The sequence below is a fragment of the Diabrotica virgifera genome, chromosome 2 (assembly GCF_917563875.1).
Source record: "Diabrotica virgifera virgifera chromosome 2, PGI_DIABVI_V3a".
NCBI lineage: Eukaryota > Metazoa > Arthropoda > Insecta > Coleoptera > Chrysomelidae > Diabrotica > Diabrotica virgifera.
In genome coordinates, this window is record NC_065444.1 from 100,371,243 (window position 1) to 100,392,946 (window position 21,704).

At 31.3% G+C, this 21,704-nt stretch overlaps 1 protein-coding gene across 1 annotated transcript in view; it reads right to left on the bottom strand.

The window, feature by feature from the left end:
- The window catches only part of LOC114343822 (26S proteasome regulatory subunit 4), a 56,234-nt gene extending 44,359 nt beyond the window's left edge, over positions 1 to 11,875 (bottom strand). The window contains exons 1-2 of the mRNA XM_028294669.2: positions 11,724 to 11,875; positions 11,364 to 11,664 (exon numbers count right to left, since the gene is read on the bottom strand). Of these exons, the coding sequence (XP_028150470.1) occupies positions 11,364 to 11,664; positions 11,724 to 11,726 (304 nt within the window). The 5' untranslated portion in view covers positions 11,727 to 11,875. The remainder of the gene's footprint in view (positions 1 to 11,363; positions 11,665 to 11,723) is intronic.
- Positions 11,876 to 21,704: the final 9,829 nt, after the last annotated feature.

Sequence of the window (21,704 nt, forward strand, 5' to 3'; positions counted from 1 at the left end):
TCTTTATGTGATGAAATATTACGTGTTTATTTAAATAATCTTAATACAAAAACAATTAAAAATCGATTTCGACAAAAAAGTGCACCATGGTTTAATGTCACATTACATAACCTTGTTTTAAAAAGAGATTTTCATTATAGAAGGCATAGACAATTCCCTAATAGTAAGTTCTTACAAGATGTTTATAAGTCCGTGCAAAATGAACTACTGAAAGCAGTAGGCAAAGCAAAAAAAGACTATTTCACGAATAAATTATCCGATGCACAAGGCAATAGTAAAAAATTATGGGCAACTATCAATCACCTTATTCATAATGCCGAAAATACAAAAAAAACAATAACAATACATGAACTACACTATCAGAACTCGATATATAATAAATCTGAGGAGCTATCAAACCAATTAAACAAATATTTTTCACAAGTAGGAAAATCTCTGTCAAAAAACATAACACCTTCAACAAGCACTCCAATAAATGTATCACCAAAAGAATATATATTTGAATGGCAACAAGTCTTAGAAATTAATGTTCAAGAGGTTGTAAGAAAACTAAAAAAAGGCAAATCTCCTGGCTGGGATGGCTTTGGTGTTGATATTATCAGGGAGTTTGAAGAGGAGCTTCTACCGATTATAACTAAATTAGTTAACCTTTCTCTTGTCACTGGAACAATCCCGAGCTCTATGAAAATGGCAATAGTGATACCACTTTATAAGGGAGGAGACTCAAAACAGCCAGGAAGTTATCGGCCAATATCTCTCTTAACAGCTATGTCAAAGATATTAGAATCATGTGTAAATCTTCAAATCGTAAACTTCTTGAATACAACTGGTGCCTGGTTTAATCGACAATATGGTTTCAGACATAATTCCAGCACAGTGTCAGCAGCTACCGATTTGATTACAGATATATATAGTAACTTAGACAAAGGATTAAGCTGTGTATTTGTATCACTAGATTTACAAAAAGCTTTTGATACAGTTAACCATGAGTTACTTATCTCAGTGCTTGAACAATATGGTATAACTGGTATGTCCTTAGTATGGCTCAGGGATTATTTGACTGGCAGAATACAAAAAGTGCTCTGTAATAATGTACTTAGTACAGCAGAAGACATCACATGTGGAGTTCCTCAAGGGTCTATATTGGGACCAACATTGTTCCTTATTTATATAAACTCCATCTCCAATCTGCCTTTAAAATCAACGCTATTTTTATATGCTGATGATACGGGACTCTTGTATGCTGACAAAGATCCCAAAAAGCTAGAATATGTTGTAGAAAAAGATCTGACAGATATAGATGACTGGCTCAGATACCACAAGCTCTCACTCAATATGAATAAATGTAGTTACACAATAATTTCAAATATTGAAGAACACAGAGAGTTACAGTTAAATTTTGGAAAATTCAAATTCGTTAAAAAAAATGTTACCAAATACCTTGGCTTACACATAGATAATCGACTAACATGGGAACAGCATATATTGAACACGTGTCAAAAAATAGCTCCAGCAGTGGGTATGCTTGGAAGAATTGCTAAATTTATAAGTATCCCACAGCGTAAAATGATCTATCACTCTTTAATAAATTCACATTTGTCATATCTAACTATTGTTTGGGGTAATACAAATCAAAAACAGCTACATCCTCTCATGGTGTTACAGAACAAGGCTGTGAAATATATATTTCAACTGTCAAGACTTCATCCAACTGACGACCTGTACTATCAGAGAGGAATTCTAAACATTGAGTCGCTATACATTTTACAAGTTTGTATATTCATTCATCAAATTAAGCTTTCTCAAACACTTACAAATATTACTCTAAGACGTATAGAAGATGTGCATGACCATAATACCAGATAGGGAGGTAGTTTTCAAACCGTAAGAATGCGAACTACTGGTGCACAAAGAAGTATATACTCAAGTGGTCTGATTTTGTATAATAAGTTACCCACAAAGATCAAAGACTGCAGGCTAGAAAGATTTAAAACTGAATTAAAAGAGTTACTTCTTACTAACTACTACAACAGATAGCTTTAATTGAATATAATTCTATAACAATTTAATAATAAATAATAATTTAATCATTTACTTTAATACAATTTCTTTAATGAATCTATATAGGAAAACTTAACCTTCAGTGTAAAGTAGTCTAAAAAGTTTTATGTTATGTAATCTGTTACCATTATAATTATATTTATGTTTATTATGTTACCACAAAACCAGCATAGCTACGGCTCTTGGTTTTTTAATGTAATTTTTTTTTTTGTATATTGTTATTACGTATTTTAATAAATGGAATAAAAAAAAAAAAAAAAAAAACTCCTGATTTTTGGCCAGTCGGTCTTTATGTTAGTGAATTTTTAAACCTGAAGAATCTAGCACCTCAATAGATAGGTTAAATAATCAACTTGAAAAAATTGCTTCTGACCAGGTGTGTATAGTGCACCAAAACCTTCAATCTATAGGAACAAGTCATGATGCTCTTCAAGAATTTCTAAACGATGAAAAAAATGTTCTTGCTATGTGTGTGAGCGAACATTGGAAAACCATCGATCAATTGTCCGCATATAATTTGGTGGGATATTCACTGGCATCAGCATTTTGCAGGCAAAATGGATATGGAGGCACAGCAATTTTTTTAAGGAATGGTATAGAGCAGCGGTTCTCAATCTTTTTGAGTCATGTACCACCAAATATTTATTTATTATTTTTGGTACCACCTAACTGAAATTCTTATCTAGCTAGGCGATCTAATTAACTTAATAGTGGTGCTGATTTTGGCTGTTTTGCGTTTTGTGTACCACCTCAAATAATGAAATGTACCACCAGTGGTACATGTACCACAGATTGAGAACCGCTGGTATAGAGTATGTACATAGAAGTGACATAACCATATTTGGCGATGAAGAATGTTTTGAGTGTTCTGCCGTAGAACTCTCATTTTATAAAAAAAAGGTCATAATCATATGTATATACAGAACAAGCACAAAACCTGTTCATGACTTTTTAGTAAAACTTGAGTCAGTTCTAAATATACTACTGAATGAGCAATGCACATGTTTTATTGCTGGAGATTTTAATTTAGATATAATGAATGTTAAGGACAGTAATGCTAAAGATTTCAGTGAATTGTTGCAGTCTTTTAATTTTGCTCCTTCTATTTTAGAATATACACGGGTAAGTAGGACTTCTCAAAGTTGTATTGACAATATTTACACTAATATAAACGTTTTTGATGCAGAGGTGATAGGCACTCATATGTCTGACCATACTGCCCAGAAGGTGTCCTTTACTTTGCAAATAAGTGGAAAACTCAAAAAAGTTAAAAAAAGAATTTTTTCAATTACAAATAAAAATAACTTCAAGTCTATGCTTTTTAGTCAAAAATGGGACTCAGTGTTTTTTACCCCTGAATCACTGGTAAATGAGCAATGGGATGCTTTTGTCAGTATTGTTGGGTCTACCTTTGATTATTGCTTTCCTATAGTCTCAGTTCAGCAAAAATGTACGGCAAAAAAAATACTAAAACCTAATCAGCAGGTTGCTGCATGTAAGAATGAGCTAGACATCCTTCTAGTGCTTAGTAGGTCTGACAGGGTCTATAGTGAGGCTTACAAAACAAAGAAGCAGGAATACAATCGTCTCCTGAGCGATGCAAGAAGTGCTCATTATGAAGAGCGTATAAATAACAGTGAAAGCAAATCAAAATGCGTTTGGCAGATTGTTAGGGAAATTAATGGTACAGTTACAGAATATGTCGATCAAACTTCGAATATTAGTGGTAAGCCTGAGGATATTTGTAATAACTTTAACAAATTTGTACTTCATGCAGGTCCTAATTTAATAAAAACTCAACCTCAAGCCACTTTTTCATGCAGTATTCCATATAACACCAAATCTTTTTTTCTTATACCAGTAATTATTTCTGAAATTCTTAATATCATCTCAAAGCTAAAAAATAAAAAAAGTGCAGGTTATGATGGGATCTCGGCGAATCTGTTGAAACATTGTGCAGAAGAGATTGCAGAACCATTGTGCCACATTATTAATAACTCTTTTAAGTATGGTATTTTCCCTAACCAACTAAAGTTAGATCTAGTGAAACCTTTACATAAAAAGGGAGATAAAACCAAATTGGAAAATTATAGACCCATCAGTTTACTACCCACATTTTCAAAAATTTTCGAAATAGCAATGTGCACAAGACTTATAGCCTTTTTCAATGATGACCACCTAATTGCTGAATCACAACATGGATATCTCAAGGGAAGGTCTGTTGAAACAGCTACATACGAATTCGTGGATAAGATTTTGAATGGATGGGAGAACGGGGAGATTTCCTTGGGAATGTTCCTGGACTTATCAAAAGCGTTTGACAGCATAGATCATCATATTTTGATCAACAAACTAGAAAGATATGGAATTCGTGGCCCTGCTCGGGACTGGATAAGAGATTACCTCACTGACAGACGACAAAAAGTTATTATAACTCGAGAAGGACAACAGTTTTCTTCAGAAGAAGGGAATTTACAACTTGGTATTGCTCAGGGCAGTGTCATGGGACCACTTCTTTTTGTTTTCTACATTAACAATCTTGGTAGCGAAATACTGAGCAGTGAGTCTCACCTTGTAAATTTTGCAGATGATGCAAACTTATTAACATTAGCATCAACGTTTGAGGATCTTCTGAGTATTTATTCAGATCACTTAAAAACAGCTCAGAATTGGTTCTTAAAAAATAAATTGGTTTTAAATACTGAGAAGACTAACTGTGTTTGTTTTCACACAAAGCAAAATAATGAGATAATTCCAGAGGAGATTGAGTTGGATGATCAAACTGTTGAATTATCAACAAATACAAAATTCTTGGGTATTTACATAGATCAACATCTAAATTGGTCAGAGCATCTGTGTGTTGTTCGCAAGAGAATCAACATGGCATGTTATTCATTACGAGTAATGTCTAAGTATTTGAATTTACAACACCTTAAGACAGTTTATTTTGCAAACATCTACTCAGTGCTCAGATATGGTATTATTTTCTGGGGAGGAGGAACTGATGTTGATAGAGTATTCATTGCTCAGAAGAGAGCAATAAGAACAATGCTCAAGATAAAAGCTCGAAGGACCTGTAGGGGAAAATTTAAGGAGTTAAGATTATTAACTGTGGCAGGGCTTTATATATATGAGTGTTTACTGTTCCTGTTCAAGAATAGGGATAGGTTTACACATTCTGAGCCAAAACACAGCATACCCACTAGGTATGTAGGGCTCAATTTTCCTATACATAGGCTAGTCGCAACAGAGAGAGGACCTACATATTCGTGTATAAAATTTTTTAACAAATTGCCTGTTAGAATTAAATTTCAACAGAATTTTAATATATTTAGAACTGAAATAAAAAGCATTTTATTGGATTTAGAACCATATTCTGTGTATGAGTTTTTAAATCACACATTTTAACTTTTAACTCATAGTATTTGTAATTGTAATTTTGTATGTATATTAGACACTTATTATTCAATTGTGACAATTTGCTGTAAGTATGTTGTTTACAATTTTTTTTAATAAGATATTTTGAATTTGAATTTGAATTTGAATTAGGTATATTTTGGTATGATTTCTAATTTTCAGAATATTAGATACTTTTATAATATTATATTATATTGTCATATTATATAATATGCATAAATATACAGTAAGAACCACCGTACTAGACACCTAGCAACATTGAGCTATTACAGTCCTGGACCCTTCACTGCAATGTTTATTTTTATGTCAAGTGACATTTAGAATGTCAGAAAAGGTATATGCTGTGAGCTCGTACGTAGAGGGGATATTTATAAATTCGCGAGCGCCAGTAGTGGCAAATCTGTAAATGTTTACCGGAAATTTGACATAAATGTCAAAGTGATTAATTTAAAATTAAAATTATAAACATTAATTATAAAAAATATTAGTTGGTCAAAGCTGTGGTATATATTTTTACCTTAAATATACTTACGTTTTAAATACTGAATTTACGGTTTTTTTAATGTTCCGTAATCTGTAATTATAAATTAATTTATTAATCTTAGCGCCATCTACACGATAATGGTGAAAGAATCCGAAGTAAGAAATTAATATTTCATCAATAGAACGTCAAAATGATTAGCAAAATCTTAAAAAAATCTATTAAAATTTAATTACTTTTTAGCATTGTAAATATTAAGCGATAACAATTAAATAATAAATTTAAAAATTACTGGTGAAAGTTGAATTAGTAATCCGCTAGGAGCAACACCAGTGAAGCTCACAGCGTATAGAAACTGAATATTAACATAGAAAATTGACAAATCAATAGATCAGCTGTGTTAAATACAGCTAATCTAATTTTAACGTTTATAGTTGTCATTTTGTTAAAGTTGTAAAAGCTTTAATGTATTGTACTATGCTTGGTGTTTGAATACAATTATTTTAAAACAGAGTAGTAATACTATTAATTAATGTATGTTTTGTATCGAAAAACAATTATTTTGAATAGTTTCTTGACAGTAACATGACAGGGATGAAAGTCACATCTGAGAACAGACCGGATTAGCCCATAAGCATAGGAATTAGGTACATACCCATGTGTCTAGTAAGGTGAGTCTTACTGTATATACCTATTATAAACTGCGCGTCATAGAAAACGGGCACCCTAAAAAATGGGTAATTTTTGAGGTTGCGTATCTCCTAAACCTGTTGTACGATTTAAGTGATTTTTTGAATATGTTATAGCCTTGTTCTTTGTCCATATACCTGTAATAATATTTTGCTAAACAGGTAAATTTTCATTGTATACCGGGTGTACGAATCAGACTGTGTTTTTTTCTCAAAGTTCGCAACACCCTGTGGAATATCCTAGCATTTATAAAATACTGAAATTAAAACTCAACTATAGCATCAGGTTTTCTCAACATTCTGTTTTTTGATTCATTCGCTTATGTTGGATAATACAAAAGTTAGGTACTTTATCAATTAGCCATGTTCTTTTTCAGTACAGGGTGTTTCTAAACAAGTGCGACAAACTTTAAGGGGTAATTCTGCATTAAAAAATAATGTCAGTTTGCTTTATAATCGTATGTCCGCAAATGCTTCGTTTGCGAGATAGGGGATGTTGAATTTTTTCTTACAAACTGACGATTTATTTATTGCTTTAAAACCGGTTGAGATATGCAAATGAAATTTGGTGGGATTTAAGACGTAGTTATTGCACATTTTTTGACATACAATTAAGAATTTGATATTCACCATTGGCGTGCATATGGGTAAGATGATCGGTCATATTACCCATATGCACGCCAATAGTGAATATAAAATTCTTGATTGCAAGTCAAAAAATTCGCAATAACTATCTCTTAAAACCTACCAAATTTCATTTGCATATCTCAACCGGTTTTAGGGCAATAAAATAAATCGTCAGTTTGTAAAAAAAATTTAACATCCCGTATCTCGTAAACGAAGAATTTGCGGACATAAGTTTATAAAGCAAACGGTAATTATTTTTTCATGCAGAATTGCCCCTTAAAGTTTGTCGCACTTATTTACAAAGAACCTATACTGATGAAGAACATGACTAGTTGTTTAAGTACAAAACTTTTGTATTGTCCAACATAAGAGAATGAATCAAAAAACAGAATGTTCAGAAAACGTGAGGCTATAGTTGGGATTTTATTTCTGTATTTTATAAAGGCTAAAATATTCCACAGGGTGTTGCGAACTTTGAGAAAAAAACACAGTTTGATTCGTACAACCGGTATATAATGAAAATTTACCTGTTTAGCAAAAATTTTATTACAAGGATATTGACAAAGAATAAGACTATAACATATTCAAAAAATCACTTAAATCGGACAAGACGTTAAGGAGATACGCGAGATCAAAAATGACCCATTTTTTAGGGTGCCTGTTTTCTATGACGCGCAGTGTAATATAATATGTATATGTATAATATACTATATTACATTTATATTATATTTTATTTGAGTACATATATTGAAAAATGTGCGAAACAGAATATGAATATGAAGGAGATACGTCCCTAGTGATAAGTAGCAAAATGAAATTTTTATATTTGAATAAGTAATAATTGTTGTAGCTTACAATCCCATACAAATTACAAATATCAATAAAATGTTTGCTTTGTTTGCTCTTACATTGTTATTTTCAATTCTTGATTGCATTCGAGTGTGATAAATTATAGAAACATATAATATAACGCCGCTCGAATTATCTCGAGTGTGCACATTTTGGCCAGTTTAGTGTGCTCGAGTTAATTTAAGTATGTACTTTAAGGGGTTAAAGATGATTACTGTGCCACATAAAATTGTACTACATGTTGTTATTTATTTTATAAGTACAGTGGAACCCCGATAAGTCGGCCTTCGATAACCCAGAAGTCTGGCTAACCCGGACCGATTTTCGTCAGATAAAACAAGCATTTTTTCAGTTTGACTGCGTTTTTTACCCAGAAATCAACAATACTGTATACAACTGTACGTAATTTTGATGTATTGTCCATATGTATTTCATGTTTTCGCAATCATAATGGAGTTTAGGTACCTGGAAGTATAGAGTGTTTTATTAATTTTTACCATATTATCCGGTTAACCCGGATTTTCGATAACCCAGATCGGCCGCTGTCCCAATTAATCCGACTTATCGAGGTTCCACTGTAATTATTTATTTCTCACAACTGATGTTCTACAGATGCTATTTCGTTTGACATTTTCAACAAATAATATCAATTCTTATGTAGGTGACACTTAAAGGGGGCTTTTGCAAGTAGTAAGGCTAAATACACTATTTAAATTGAAATATTTCAGGAAACAGAATTATGGTGTATTCCACGAATATACGCCTGTCTTGGATTATCGCGACAACGAATATGTTAATGTGCAACATAAGAAGTGCGAAAATAAATGGCTCTAATAATTGTTCCAATAAACAACAATGTATTTTGCAATTTATTTTCATTCTTCATAATTTGCACAGTAAAATATTCGTTGTCGCGATAATCCAAGATAGGCATATGTTCGTGGAACAGGGTATATTTGCCCTAATTACCACAGCAACTTCAAACAATTCCCTATTTATCTATATTTGTACATAAGTGCATCCATATGCTTCGGTGATCCTTAGTACCAGAGATTATATGGGCATAATAGACATATGGGGAGGAAGGCACTTATTCGCGGTGTGCAAGTACTTGGAAAGGGAAACGAGAAACAACTGCGCGAGTCACGGAGAAATATTGCAACTATCTTAAATAATTCATATTGTCAATTGAAATTGTCAAATTGACGTATATTTCATGCCTTCTGTCATTTAAGCAGAAAAATTATATATTGCTCCACAATATTGATATGATATGCAATTATTATATAAAGGTAATTTAATTAATTGTGTTTTAAGTGCAGTACTGCATTTTAATAACTAATTTTATTTACTACATACAATTGTTCACGTTTTCATAACATAACCTGAATCTTATTTTTTCTTCATACTATTTTTTTGGACTATGGCCTTGACAATTATCCAGTAACCAGGACTAATATAATTGGCCAATATAATTAAAAGTGCGAATAATAGTACAGAGCGAAGAAATAGGGGTCGCTTTGCCGAACTTGCACGGTCCCAATAGAATAAAAATGTATACCTAGCAAGTAGAATATTTTGATTTTTATATAGGGTGTCCCAAAAGTAGCAGAACTGTCGAATATTTCTTGAAATATACATTGTATCGAAAAACTCGAAGATATGTGTTAAATTTTTTTCAAAAGTCTGCCGAATGACACCAAGCACGACCCCCCACAACACGCCCTAGAGATGGGGTGGGTAACTTCGAAATCTTAAATGGAAATCCCAACCTATTATTTCAGATTTGAATTCCGTACATAAAAGTAAGCAACTTTTATTTGAGACATTTTTTTGAACCATGGATAGATGGCGCTATAATCGGAAAAAACCATTTATCCTGATACCATAGGTAAATTAAAGAAACAGTATAATATCTCAAGAAATACACTTCCAAATGAAAATCAAAAAAATAGCGTTTAATATTTTTCAAAAAACTATTGAATGATACCAAATACGACACCCCACTCCACACCGTAGAGGTGGGGTGGGGGGTAATTCTAAAATCTTAAATAGCAACCCCCATTTTTGATTGAAGATTTGGATTCATCATGGAAAATTAAGCAACATTTATTTGAAACATTTTTTGGAACTGTTCAGAGATGGCGCTAATAGTTGTCTTTTTCCAATTATAGCGCCATCTATCAATAATTCTAAAAAATGTTTCAAATAAATGTTGCTTAATTTTTCATGGCGAATCCAAAACTGCAATAAAAAAATGAAGGTTACTATTTAAGATTTTAAAGTTATCCCCCACCCCACCTTTAGGAGGTGGGGTGGAGGGTCATCTTTGATGTTATAAGACAGGTTTCTGAAAAATATCGAATATGTGTTTTTTTATTTTTCATTTGAAAGTGTATTTCTCGAGATATTAGACTGTTTCTATAATTTACCTGTAGCATCACGATATGAATTCGAAAAAAATGTCTCGAATAAAAGTTGCTTACTTTTACATAAGGAATCCAAAGCTGCTATAAAAGCGGGGGATGCTATTTAAGATTTTAAAGTTACCTCCACCCGACATCCAGCAGGTGGAGTGGGGTATAGTGTTTAGTGTCATTGAATAGATATTTAAAAATTATTGAAAATGTCTTTTTCAATTTTTCAATCTGATGTTTAGTTCGCGAAATATTCGACCTTCCCGCTACTCTTGGGACACCCTGTATATAAATGTGCACATTCTAAACGAAAATCTTAAATGCAGGTACACTGATTCACACAAGACTAACATAAGTTCATCTGGGATCTACTAAGCTCAGAAAACAAGATATTTACTAAATAAAGTAATACTCTAGCTCTAAGTATACACTTAATCCTTTCAGCTCCGGTGATAGGTACATGCATCCAAATATAACTATAGACCAGTGCCAGTGGATGCATAACTACGTCCATGGCACATAAGTATTCAAACGAAATTAATTCTGTGGAGCTGGGGTTGAAAATATTAAAGCGGGGCTGAAAGGGTTAAACAAATCAAATTATTCCAAAACAAAAAATCACTTCACTTTGTAATAAGAAATTTTGGTAAACCTCAATAAATTTAGCTGTTGTAAAGTGGTCTCGAAAAGTGTATAATGACCAAATCTTATGAACTTTGTTGTCTGATGAATCTATGAAAATATCTCATAATTGGCAAATTTTAAGTACCACATTTATATAGCTCCTCTGGTGTATGATAAAACAATTTACTTTATATTTACCTCTAAGATCATCAACCTTCGATCTCTCCTCCTCATTTTTTTCTTCTTGTGGTTTCAGCCTTTCTTGGTTTCTGATGAACTCTTCTTCCATAAGCAAATAATCCTTTATTCTTTCCAACTTTAATAGTTTCAACCGGCATCTTGTATGAGGAGTAACCGCTGGTAGTTTTAAAGCTGTGTCGGGTCCCTTAGTACGCCTTTTCTTCTTGCCAACGCGAGTGGGAATTGGGGGCTCATACTTTTTCTTTTTGTCCTTTTCTTCCTTCTTGTCACCACCTCCTGGTCCAGATTGATTTTGTCCCTAATATAAAGGAAAAATAAATTATAGATACCAAAATACTTAAGGAATGTTTCTCTTACCATTGTACACTTTTTGTTCTACTTATTTATTAAAAACAAAGTATATCTCTCTGAAATTGCAAAATTAACCAGTCATCTTTTCAATTTTGACTTAACCTTTCATATGTCAAATGTCAATGTCAAAGCTAAAATCATGATTGTCATATTGCCAATGTTGCCAACGCGGTATACTCTGTGTGCTTCGCTGGTGTCGCCAACTAGCGGAGTACTAATGCAACTTCGGTTAAAAAATTTTTTTTATCGTGCAAAGAAGTAATTAAATTATAATCGATGGGTAATATAAATAACTACATAGAAAAGGTTTGCTCCAACATAACGAAAAACCGTCCATTTAATGATCACTGTCCTGAGCATGCAATAAACAAAACAACCCATATAACGCACGAAATAGACCGCGATAGTCGTGGGGAGAGATTAAATATCCAGCACGCAACCGCGCTGTTGCCAGATTTACATCTTTTCTTTTAGCGGGAATTTTAAAATTTCTAATGCGAGTTGGTTTGAAATTTGACAGTTGTTTTCTCGAATTCGAATCTTAACCTTACTTTTGTGATTATTTATTTCCAAATATGTAAATAAATTGAAACAAGTATTGTAGGTACTTACTGTGTTATAATTTAAAACTCTTAATTATGTTAGTCTTAAAAAAAATGAAGCTCAAAAAATACACTTGTTTACAGTGCAAATTATTTTTTAATGGCAATAGGGATTTAGGATTTCATTTGCAGGAAAAACATGGGCAACCTACCCAGATTGCAATTCAAAAACTCTTTAGGTAAGTATGGGTAACTTCCGCATTATTATTTATTTTTTAAGTATTAAGGTTGATGTTGATATCAAAAAGTTAGATTTCAAAAGTAGTTTTACGTAGGTAGATACTAGATAGAGGCTATTCCATGAACAGACGTATATTTGTGGAATGGCCCATACAAGTAAGCTATGAGTAGTATAACTTCCCATGTAATCACCTGTTATGTTTTTGTAGATTTTACTGTCTGGATGGCACAGGAAGAGACACAAAATAATATTCAGTACTGTAGTCACAGGAGTACATAGTAGAGATATAAGAAAAAAGCTGTTCAACATCACCTGACACCGTTTAGTTTTTAGAAAATGAAAAGTCTTTAGGTTGAATGCGATCTGCAGTATCTTGCACTGCTACATAATGAATGTGTTTATATATGGTATTTTTTATTGAATAATCTATACAGGAACAACTAAATTAATGTATAAATATATTGCAGACATTGCATTTAGTTTTTTAGAGCAGCAAGTTTTTTTGTGTTTCAACAAGGTATTCAGTTTTTTTTTTCTTTTAGTATATACACATTATTATCTTGTAAAATAGCAAGCTAATACAGTTCGGTATCTAGACGTTATGGAGCATTTAACAGGTTTACCTTTTTTAAGCTTTATAATCCTTTCGATAGTTTTATTCCTTAAAAACAATAACAACTGATTTTCAATGGCCATATTATTGGTATTTTAATTCCATAATCCTTTCTATAACAATAGGTGCATTGTTGGAAGATATTACAGTAGTTCTGCTGGAAATACTTACCAAAATTGTATGTATCTGCATCATTTAGAATTTTACCCAAACACCTATTAATACTCTATCTGAATCTAACATGTATTGCAGCTCTTTTAATGTCTTGTATACATAGAATTTTTTCAGAATCAGATATTTCATTAAGATTTACTTGCCATGCCCTGTCTATGTACCAGGGACATAACAGTCTATTAGTACACTCATGTATTTTTTCAAAAAAAGTTGATAAATAAAAGTATCTTTTGTATTTGAACATAAGAAAGCAATGGGAAATCCATACTATCATAAGTTCAAAGTCATTAGAAATGAGCTCATGAGTTCCATCAATTGCGATAAGCGATTTACCAAACTTAATTAATATTTCTTTTTGCACAGCATTCATGGAAACACATAAGACAAAAATCATTATTGTTAAATTCGGGAGGATTATCAATAATTAGTATGCCCTGTTGTTTGTAAAATAATATTGGACATAACCCAGTCTGTAAGCATTCACTTACCCACAAATCAACACTGGTTGCGGCATCTTTATGCCTACATCCATCTTTCAAATCAATGTCATAGGAGTGTTTAATGTTCGTGTTATCTTTTCTTGTAAGTAAATCAACTCTCAATAATATTTAAAAAATGGATTACTGGTAACATTTTTGTTTTAAATTATATTGTGTAGCTATATGTAAATATTTTACTTACATCTTTGAATATGCCCATAATGTGTTTTAAAATATGTTACTTGTATGTATTGTAATATTCCTGCACAACAATCAGTTTGAATATTTTTAGATATTAGTATTTGATTAGTACACAAAATGCAGAGATGTTCTCTCTTCTATCTTAAGAGCTGATTTAATCTCTACTTGTAGGTATCTGTAAAGTTTATCATTTTTCCCATGAACAATTTCAACACTTCCGGTTCCTCAGTGTCTATATCCAAACCTGTTACGATGACGTAATCATATTTCTCTTCTCTTTCTCTAGGTAATCTAGTCTAGTAATTAATTCTCGAACTGTCTTGTTTGTATTAAATATCTTAATTATGTACTTATTTTATTTTTATAATGAAAATTAATAAATCAACCATATGCGGCACAAGATACAAATGTTTTCGGAAATATATTTATAAGAAATTACCTCTTTTGTATACGACATATACCGGGTGAGTCATGAGGAACTGTACATACTCCTACCTCGTATAGAGGCCCCTATGGGGAATAACAAATGACCATTAAAAAATGTCTGCTCCCATTGTTTAATAATATACAGGGCAAGTTTCGCATTTTGACAGAAATTTGTATTCGTCATAATTTTTGAACGGTCAGATCGATGTGTCTCTTATTTTGGTCAATCGTTACACTATTGCCACCTAATCAACTGATTTATTCAAACTAGAAAAAAATCAGGTCCGGCTTTAAAAAAATTAGTTCGTTTGGGTCTTAGAAAAAATTTCACCCTGTATAAGCTTTTTGAAAACTCTAATACGAATTTTACAAATTACACAAATAGGGAATTAAAATAACATATTAATTTTTTTCCGCACACGATTGCTTAATTTTTTATAAAAAAATCAAATTTGATTATGAATTAAAAGTTTGGTAAAGTGAACCATAGATTTAACAAAATTAACTTTTATTACCAAAATAATTTTTTTGAACAAATATTTAATTTATGTTACCACCAATCAACTGATTTATTCAAACAAGAAAAAAATCAGGCCCGGATTTAAAAAAAAAGTTCGTTTTGGTCTTAGAAAAAATTTCACCCTGTATACGCTTTTTGAAAACTCTAATATGATTTTTACAAATTAGACAAATAGGCAATTAAAATGGTATATTTATTTTTTTCCCCACACGATTACTTAATTTTTTATAAAAAAAAATCAAATTTGACTATGAATAATTAAAAGTTTGGTAAAGTGAACCATAGATTAAAAAAAATAATTTTTATTACAAAAATGAATTTTTTTGAACAAATATTTAATTTATGTTATCACCCAATCAACTGATTTATTCAAACTAAAAAAAATCAGGCCCGGATTTAAAAAATTAGTTTGTTTGGGTCTTAGAAAAAATTTCACCTTGTATACGTTTTTTGAAAACTCTAATATTATGAATTTTACAAATAAGACAAATAGGCAATTAAAATGGCTTATTAATTTTTTCCCCACACGATTACTTATTTTTTATTAAAAAATCAAATTTGACTATGCATAAAAAGTTTGGCAAAGTTTTTGCATAGATTTAAAAAAAATAACTTTTTTTACAAAAATTAATTTACAAAAACAACGTTTTTCTTAAAATTAAAAGTTTTACCATTTTTCTTTTCTATAACATGTCTAGATCTAAAACTTCCCATAACACTTCTTTTGGACTCTATAGTTTAACATAGACGTGATCAAATTGATAAATTTTAAATTTTTCCACCTAATTTTTGCGATTTACAAGTTTGCAACTTTTACAAGAAGAAGACTGAAAGTCTACAACAATTTTCATAGTCTTCACAATGGTAAGAGGTATGTGCTGTAAAAATTTCAGAAAAAAAAATATTAAAATGGAACAGAGTTGTAGCGAGTTAAACCGTGAGTTCATTTTTTTTCATTTTTAGGTTAAAATTCCGATTTTGACAAATTTGATTTTTTAATAAAAAATTAAGTAATCGTGTGGGGAAAAATAAATATGCCATTTTAATTTCCTATTTGTCTTATTTTAAAATTCACATTAGAGTTTTCAAAAAGCGTATACACAGTGTGAAATTTTTTCTAAGACCAAAACGAACAAATTTTTTAAATCCGGCCCTGATTTTTCTCTAGTTTGAATAAATCAGTTGGTTGGATGGTAACATAAATTACTTATTTGTGCAAAAAAAAATAATTTTTGTAATAAAAGTTATTTTTTTTAAATCTATGGTTAACTTTACCGAACTTTTAATTCATAGTGAAATTTGATTTTTTATAAAAAATTAAGTAATCGTGTGCGGAAAAAAATAAATATGCCATTTTAATTGCCTATTTGTCTAATTTGTAAAATTCATATTAGAGTTTTCAAAAAGCGTATACAGGGTGAAATTTTTTCTAAGACCCAAACGAAATAATTTTTTTAAAGCCGGACCTGATTTTTTTCTAGTTTGAATAAATTAGTTGATTAGGTGGTAATAGTGTAACGATTGGCCAAAATAAGAGACACATCGATCTGACCGTTCAAAAATTATGACAAATACAAATTTCTGTCAAAATGCGAAACTCGCCCTGTATATTATTAAACAATGGGAACAGACACTTTTTAATGGTCATTTGTTATTCCCCATAGGAGCCTCTATACGAGGTAGGAGTATGTACAGTTCCTCATGACTCACCCTGTATATATAATAAGTAAAAACTATTTTTATAGCTAGGAATTACTTTATTGAACAGTCTTAAACCCGTTCATAAATTTTGTTACTATATTTTTTAACTCCGATTTTAACAATAATAACTTTTTAGTTTAGATTTAGGTCAAAGTGTGTAATGTCATGTTTTATGTATTTTTGAACCCATTTGTAGGTAGCAAATAATATTTGTTATTATTATCTTATTTTAATTATATTCATTTAAGTTTTGATTTAACAAATAAACCTATCAATCAAAAAACTGTTGTTTAGTTGTGTACACCCAAAAACTAGCTTGATGTAATACAGATGAATATGAAGTAAATACATGTCATAAAGACGTCTTTCTATGGTCAAAATTTCATCCTAAAGACGTCATTTATATGTCTTACGTCACAAAATTACCACAATAAAACGTTGTCACTAATTGCTTAATTTAATGTCATTCAAGTTAGATGTGATGTATTGATGGCAAATTGGTCATTAAACCTGACATCATATTTTAGTCATGTTTATGTCGCCTATCAATTAAGACTAAAAAAACAAGTCACTTCACTCTGTTGGCTGGTCATTTAGAGGATTTGAAATACACGGATTACTGAATTTTAAAGAAAGATGCATTAAATATAATAAAAAAGACAACTTATGACAATAAAACATTAACATCAAAATTGTTAGTCTTTGTTCTGCTCATACTTAACATAATCGTCCTATTTGAAGTCCATATACTGTGTAATAAAACTTAAAGCCACTTTGTAGGCGTTTTTGACATTATCATAATTGTCTTTAATAGTAAAATGTATGTGTAACGCAATAGATGTAAAATTATTATTATTAACACATTTACGGACACGTTTAGCATGTAGCCACGTCTTCTTATGGAGTAAATGACTTAAATGTGTTAAATAATTAAAACAAAAAATTATTTTAATTGCTTTGGCTTTCAATATAAACCAGAATAATACCACCATTAATTTTTAAGTATATTATGTAAGAAAATAGAATTTACCTAATAACTCACCTCGCCCCCAGGTAAAGTAAAGGTGCTACGTCACTGAAATGTTTTTTCATTTTTATTTATTTTGTTGCTTTAGCCAGCAGATACATGATGGAAATTATTCATACAATACATATTAATACTATTAAAACTAATACATATTAATATTCTAAATAATTATATAATTATTTACTACTTGGATGAATAAATGGAGATTAACAATAAATCCTTCTAAAACAAAACTAATAATATTTAACCATAGAATCCAAGATCACTCACCAACTATAAACATATGCGACAATATTATTAAACCCTCCCAAACTGTTAAGTATTTGGGAATAGAAATAGATAACAAATTGACGTTCAACCACCACACAGCAGTTATAAAAAGGAAAATTATAACTAGAGCAAAACACTTCAGAAGTTTAACATACAAGAATGAGGGAATTACGATTGAAACAGCAGCCAATATTTATAAAATGATTTGCAGGCCCATGCTGGAGTATGGTTCTGCAATTTTCTATAATTCTAAAGGCCCTGCCAAAAATAATATAAAAGTGGCTGAAACAACTAGCCTTCGACAAATTACTAGAATGCGTCATCCTGATAATCCACTTCACAATCCATCCAACAGAATGCTGTACGAGGAAACTGGAATTGAACCTATTAATGAGAGACTCAATAAGCTGTTTAATTATCTCTTTATTAATGACAGTAACAAAAATTTGATTGAGCCCCACATTGTGAAGATACCAGAGGACAGTGCCCGTAGATGTCCAGGAAGAACTCTTTTTGAAGAAATCTGCTACACATCAAGACAATAAACAACTTTATTCAAGTCATCATCTGTATTGTAACTAATTGTCAGTGATATTGTGATTACCGCCACATACAAATATTTTTATTTTTTTTTAATTATTGTATTGTATTAATATTAACAAAAAACATATATTGTAATAATGTATATTAATTGTGTAAATTGGCTGAAAGACTTCGGTCGATGGCCTTTTGGTACATTGTATCAATAAAGTATGTCTCTCTCTCTCTCTCTCTCTCTCTCTCTCTCTATTTACTACTAAAATGAAGAAAAGTGTCTATCTATACTACATTAATTGAGACACCATTTTCACTTTTCTTTTCGCAGGATCCTTGGGATTTTAAAGCTGTCTCTATCTTGTTTTGTACAATAATTATTGTTTGAGAATGGCATACATACATAATGAGATGCTTCATGTTTTTGTACTCCTGCGACTGCAGTACTGAATATTATTTTGTTTCTCTTCCTGTGCCATCCACACAGTAAAATCTACAAAAACAACAGATTATTACATGGGAAGTTACACCAGTCTATATTCCTTAGTTATAGGAGGAATTCCTCCTATACTGTGGTTATACTACTTATAGCTTACTTTTATCTAGTATCTACCTACATAAAACTACCTTTGATATCAACATCAACCTTAATACTTAAAAAATAAATAATAATGTGGAAGTTATTCCATACCTACCTAAAGAGTTTTTGAATTGAAATTTTACCAACTGGGTAGGTTGCCCATGTTTTTCCTGCAAATGAAATCGTAAATCCCTATTGCCATAAATTTGCACTGTAAACAAGTATATCTTTTTGAGCTTAATTTTTGTAAGACTAACATAATTAAGCGTTTTAAATTATAACACAGTACATACAATACTTGTTTCAATTTATTCAATTTATTTACATATTTGTAAATAAATAATCACAAAAGTAAGGTTAAGATTCGGATGTCAAATTTTAAACCAATTCGCATTAGAAATTTTAAAATTCCCGCTAAAAGAAAAGATGTAAATCTGGCAACAGCGCGGTTGCGTGCTGGATATTTAATCTCTCCCATAGTCGTGACGTCAAAACGTCAAAAAAAAGTTTTCCAAACACGTTGTGTCTAGGTACACGCTAAAATGTACGCAAATAAAGAAGTTAAACTTCATCAAGCTAGTGACTATTTAGCGTGGGCAGTGACTGTATATTTTGATACACGCTATTTTGATATGTTTAGGGCCGGTTGCTCGAACGCTAATCAACAATGATCATTATCAAATACTTAATTACTGTCACCAAAACTGTCAATGTCAACTTTGTTTGGGTTGCTGAAAACATAATGAATTACAATTATGAGATTTATTATTAATTATGTTAATAATTATTGTTATATTAATTGATTATAGACTCCACAGACTTTTTAGCAACCCAAACAAAGTTGACATTGACAGTAATTAATTATTTGATAATGATCATTGTTGATTAGCGTTCGAACAACCGGCCCTTAGTGTTTGTTTGATAGAAAAATATTTGTTATGACCTTTAATTCTACCCATTCTACCTAACTTTTTTATTTGCGTACACGTTAGCGTATACCCTAGACACAGCGTGTTTGGAAAAATTTTGACGTTTTGACGTCACACTATCACGGTCCATACAGACAGAGAACGGATGGAACGTATTATTTTATAGTAAAGTGATCGTTACATCACGGTTCTCGTTGTGTTGGAACAAACCCTATATTTTTTTTATGAATCATTATTGGGTGCGTTTGGACGACCACAGCGGCTGGACAGCTGAGCCAGCAGTAGCTCTCAGACGTCACCGCTGGAAGCCAGCCGCTGAGAGATTTACTAGCTTTCCTTATCACCGCTGGATACAACCACTCAGCAGATTTCTGCTGACAGCCAGCCGCTATGGTCGTCCGTAGACGTTTCACGTAAATTGTCAAGGTCAAGACAGCAAATTAGTTACCATTCCAATCCAGAGATGTCGCTGTCAGTCAGTTCTCTTGTCATATTTAAAACTGACAGTTGACAATTAAATTAATTTGTTATTTACTTTTTATTTTACAGTTTGTGGCTTAAATATTTTATTATAGTGGTGTTACGTTTAATCAATTATATTAACCTCCTCTCCGTTTTTGTGAGTAGAATTTTTAGTTTACATTGATCATCCCGTGTTGTGTTTCTCCACATTTAAAAAAGAATATAATAGATCCTGAAACAGTTTATTCTAATAGACAAGTGTGTCATCAACATTTTGGGCCTATATATTTTTGGAAGTTTGTAAAAGAATATAAGGTATTTATCTAAACAATCATCCTACAAGATTCTTTCAAAAATTTTCATTCAACTCAATTACACATCAGTGCTTTCACGTGACACATGGCAGTAGTGTTTATATCATTTTGAAAACAAATTGGAACATTTAAAGTTTTCAGTAAAACATTGAATTTTCTTTCTGTTGTTTTAATTTCCTGCGAAATTTCATCAAAAATCCCGCAAAATTTATAATTTTAAATTCCTACATAACTAAAATTTGTCAATTTAGTTACCATTCCAATCAAGAGATGGCGTTAATTCGATCCGAAAGATTAATATGATCGTGAAACATCTATAGGGCTTTTCATCGATTGTCATTTGTTTCGAGCTTCTGTCATATATTGTATAATCTGTGTATAATATTAATATACACGGATTATACGACATGTGACAGAAGCTCGAAACAAATGACTGTGAATGAAAAGCCCTATAAGTATGTATGGTTTGTGGTCCGAACGCACCCATTCGCAAAATTAAATTCCAACAGAGGGCGCTCAAAATTTCAAAGATGGACGACAACGCTAGGAAAACAATTCATTTTGTCATTTGAATTCACAGTTCTAAAACGTTAAATTAAAATCATTTACAGGAGTGTTTTGCCAAAGTAACCACTAAGTTTTGCAACTAAGACATCTTATAAGTTAAAGACGACTCAAAATTATGTTTAATCTGTATGCATTCATTAAAATTTGATGCTAACTACTGATTTGTTTTTACCTTTTTTTCATAAAAAAATCTGGCCCCCGATAATCACACAGCGTTCTAAAAATTATTAATCTATCTTAGGATTTCTAATTTTGTTTTTAATTTAATTAATAGGTGCACTACAGTTTATTTTACACCGACATATAACAATTTTTAATTAAATAAAAACTGGAAACTTGGAAACTAAGTAGGTGAATTTATTTTATAATAATTGTGTTCTGGAAATTACGAAGTGGTCGGGATATTT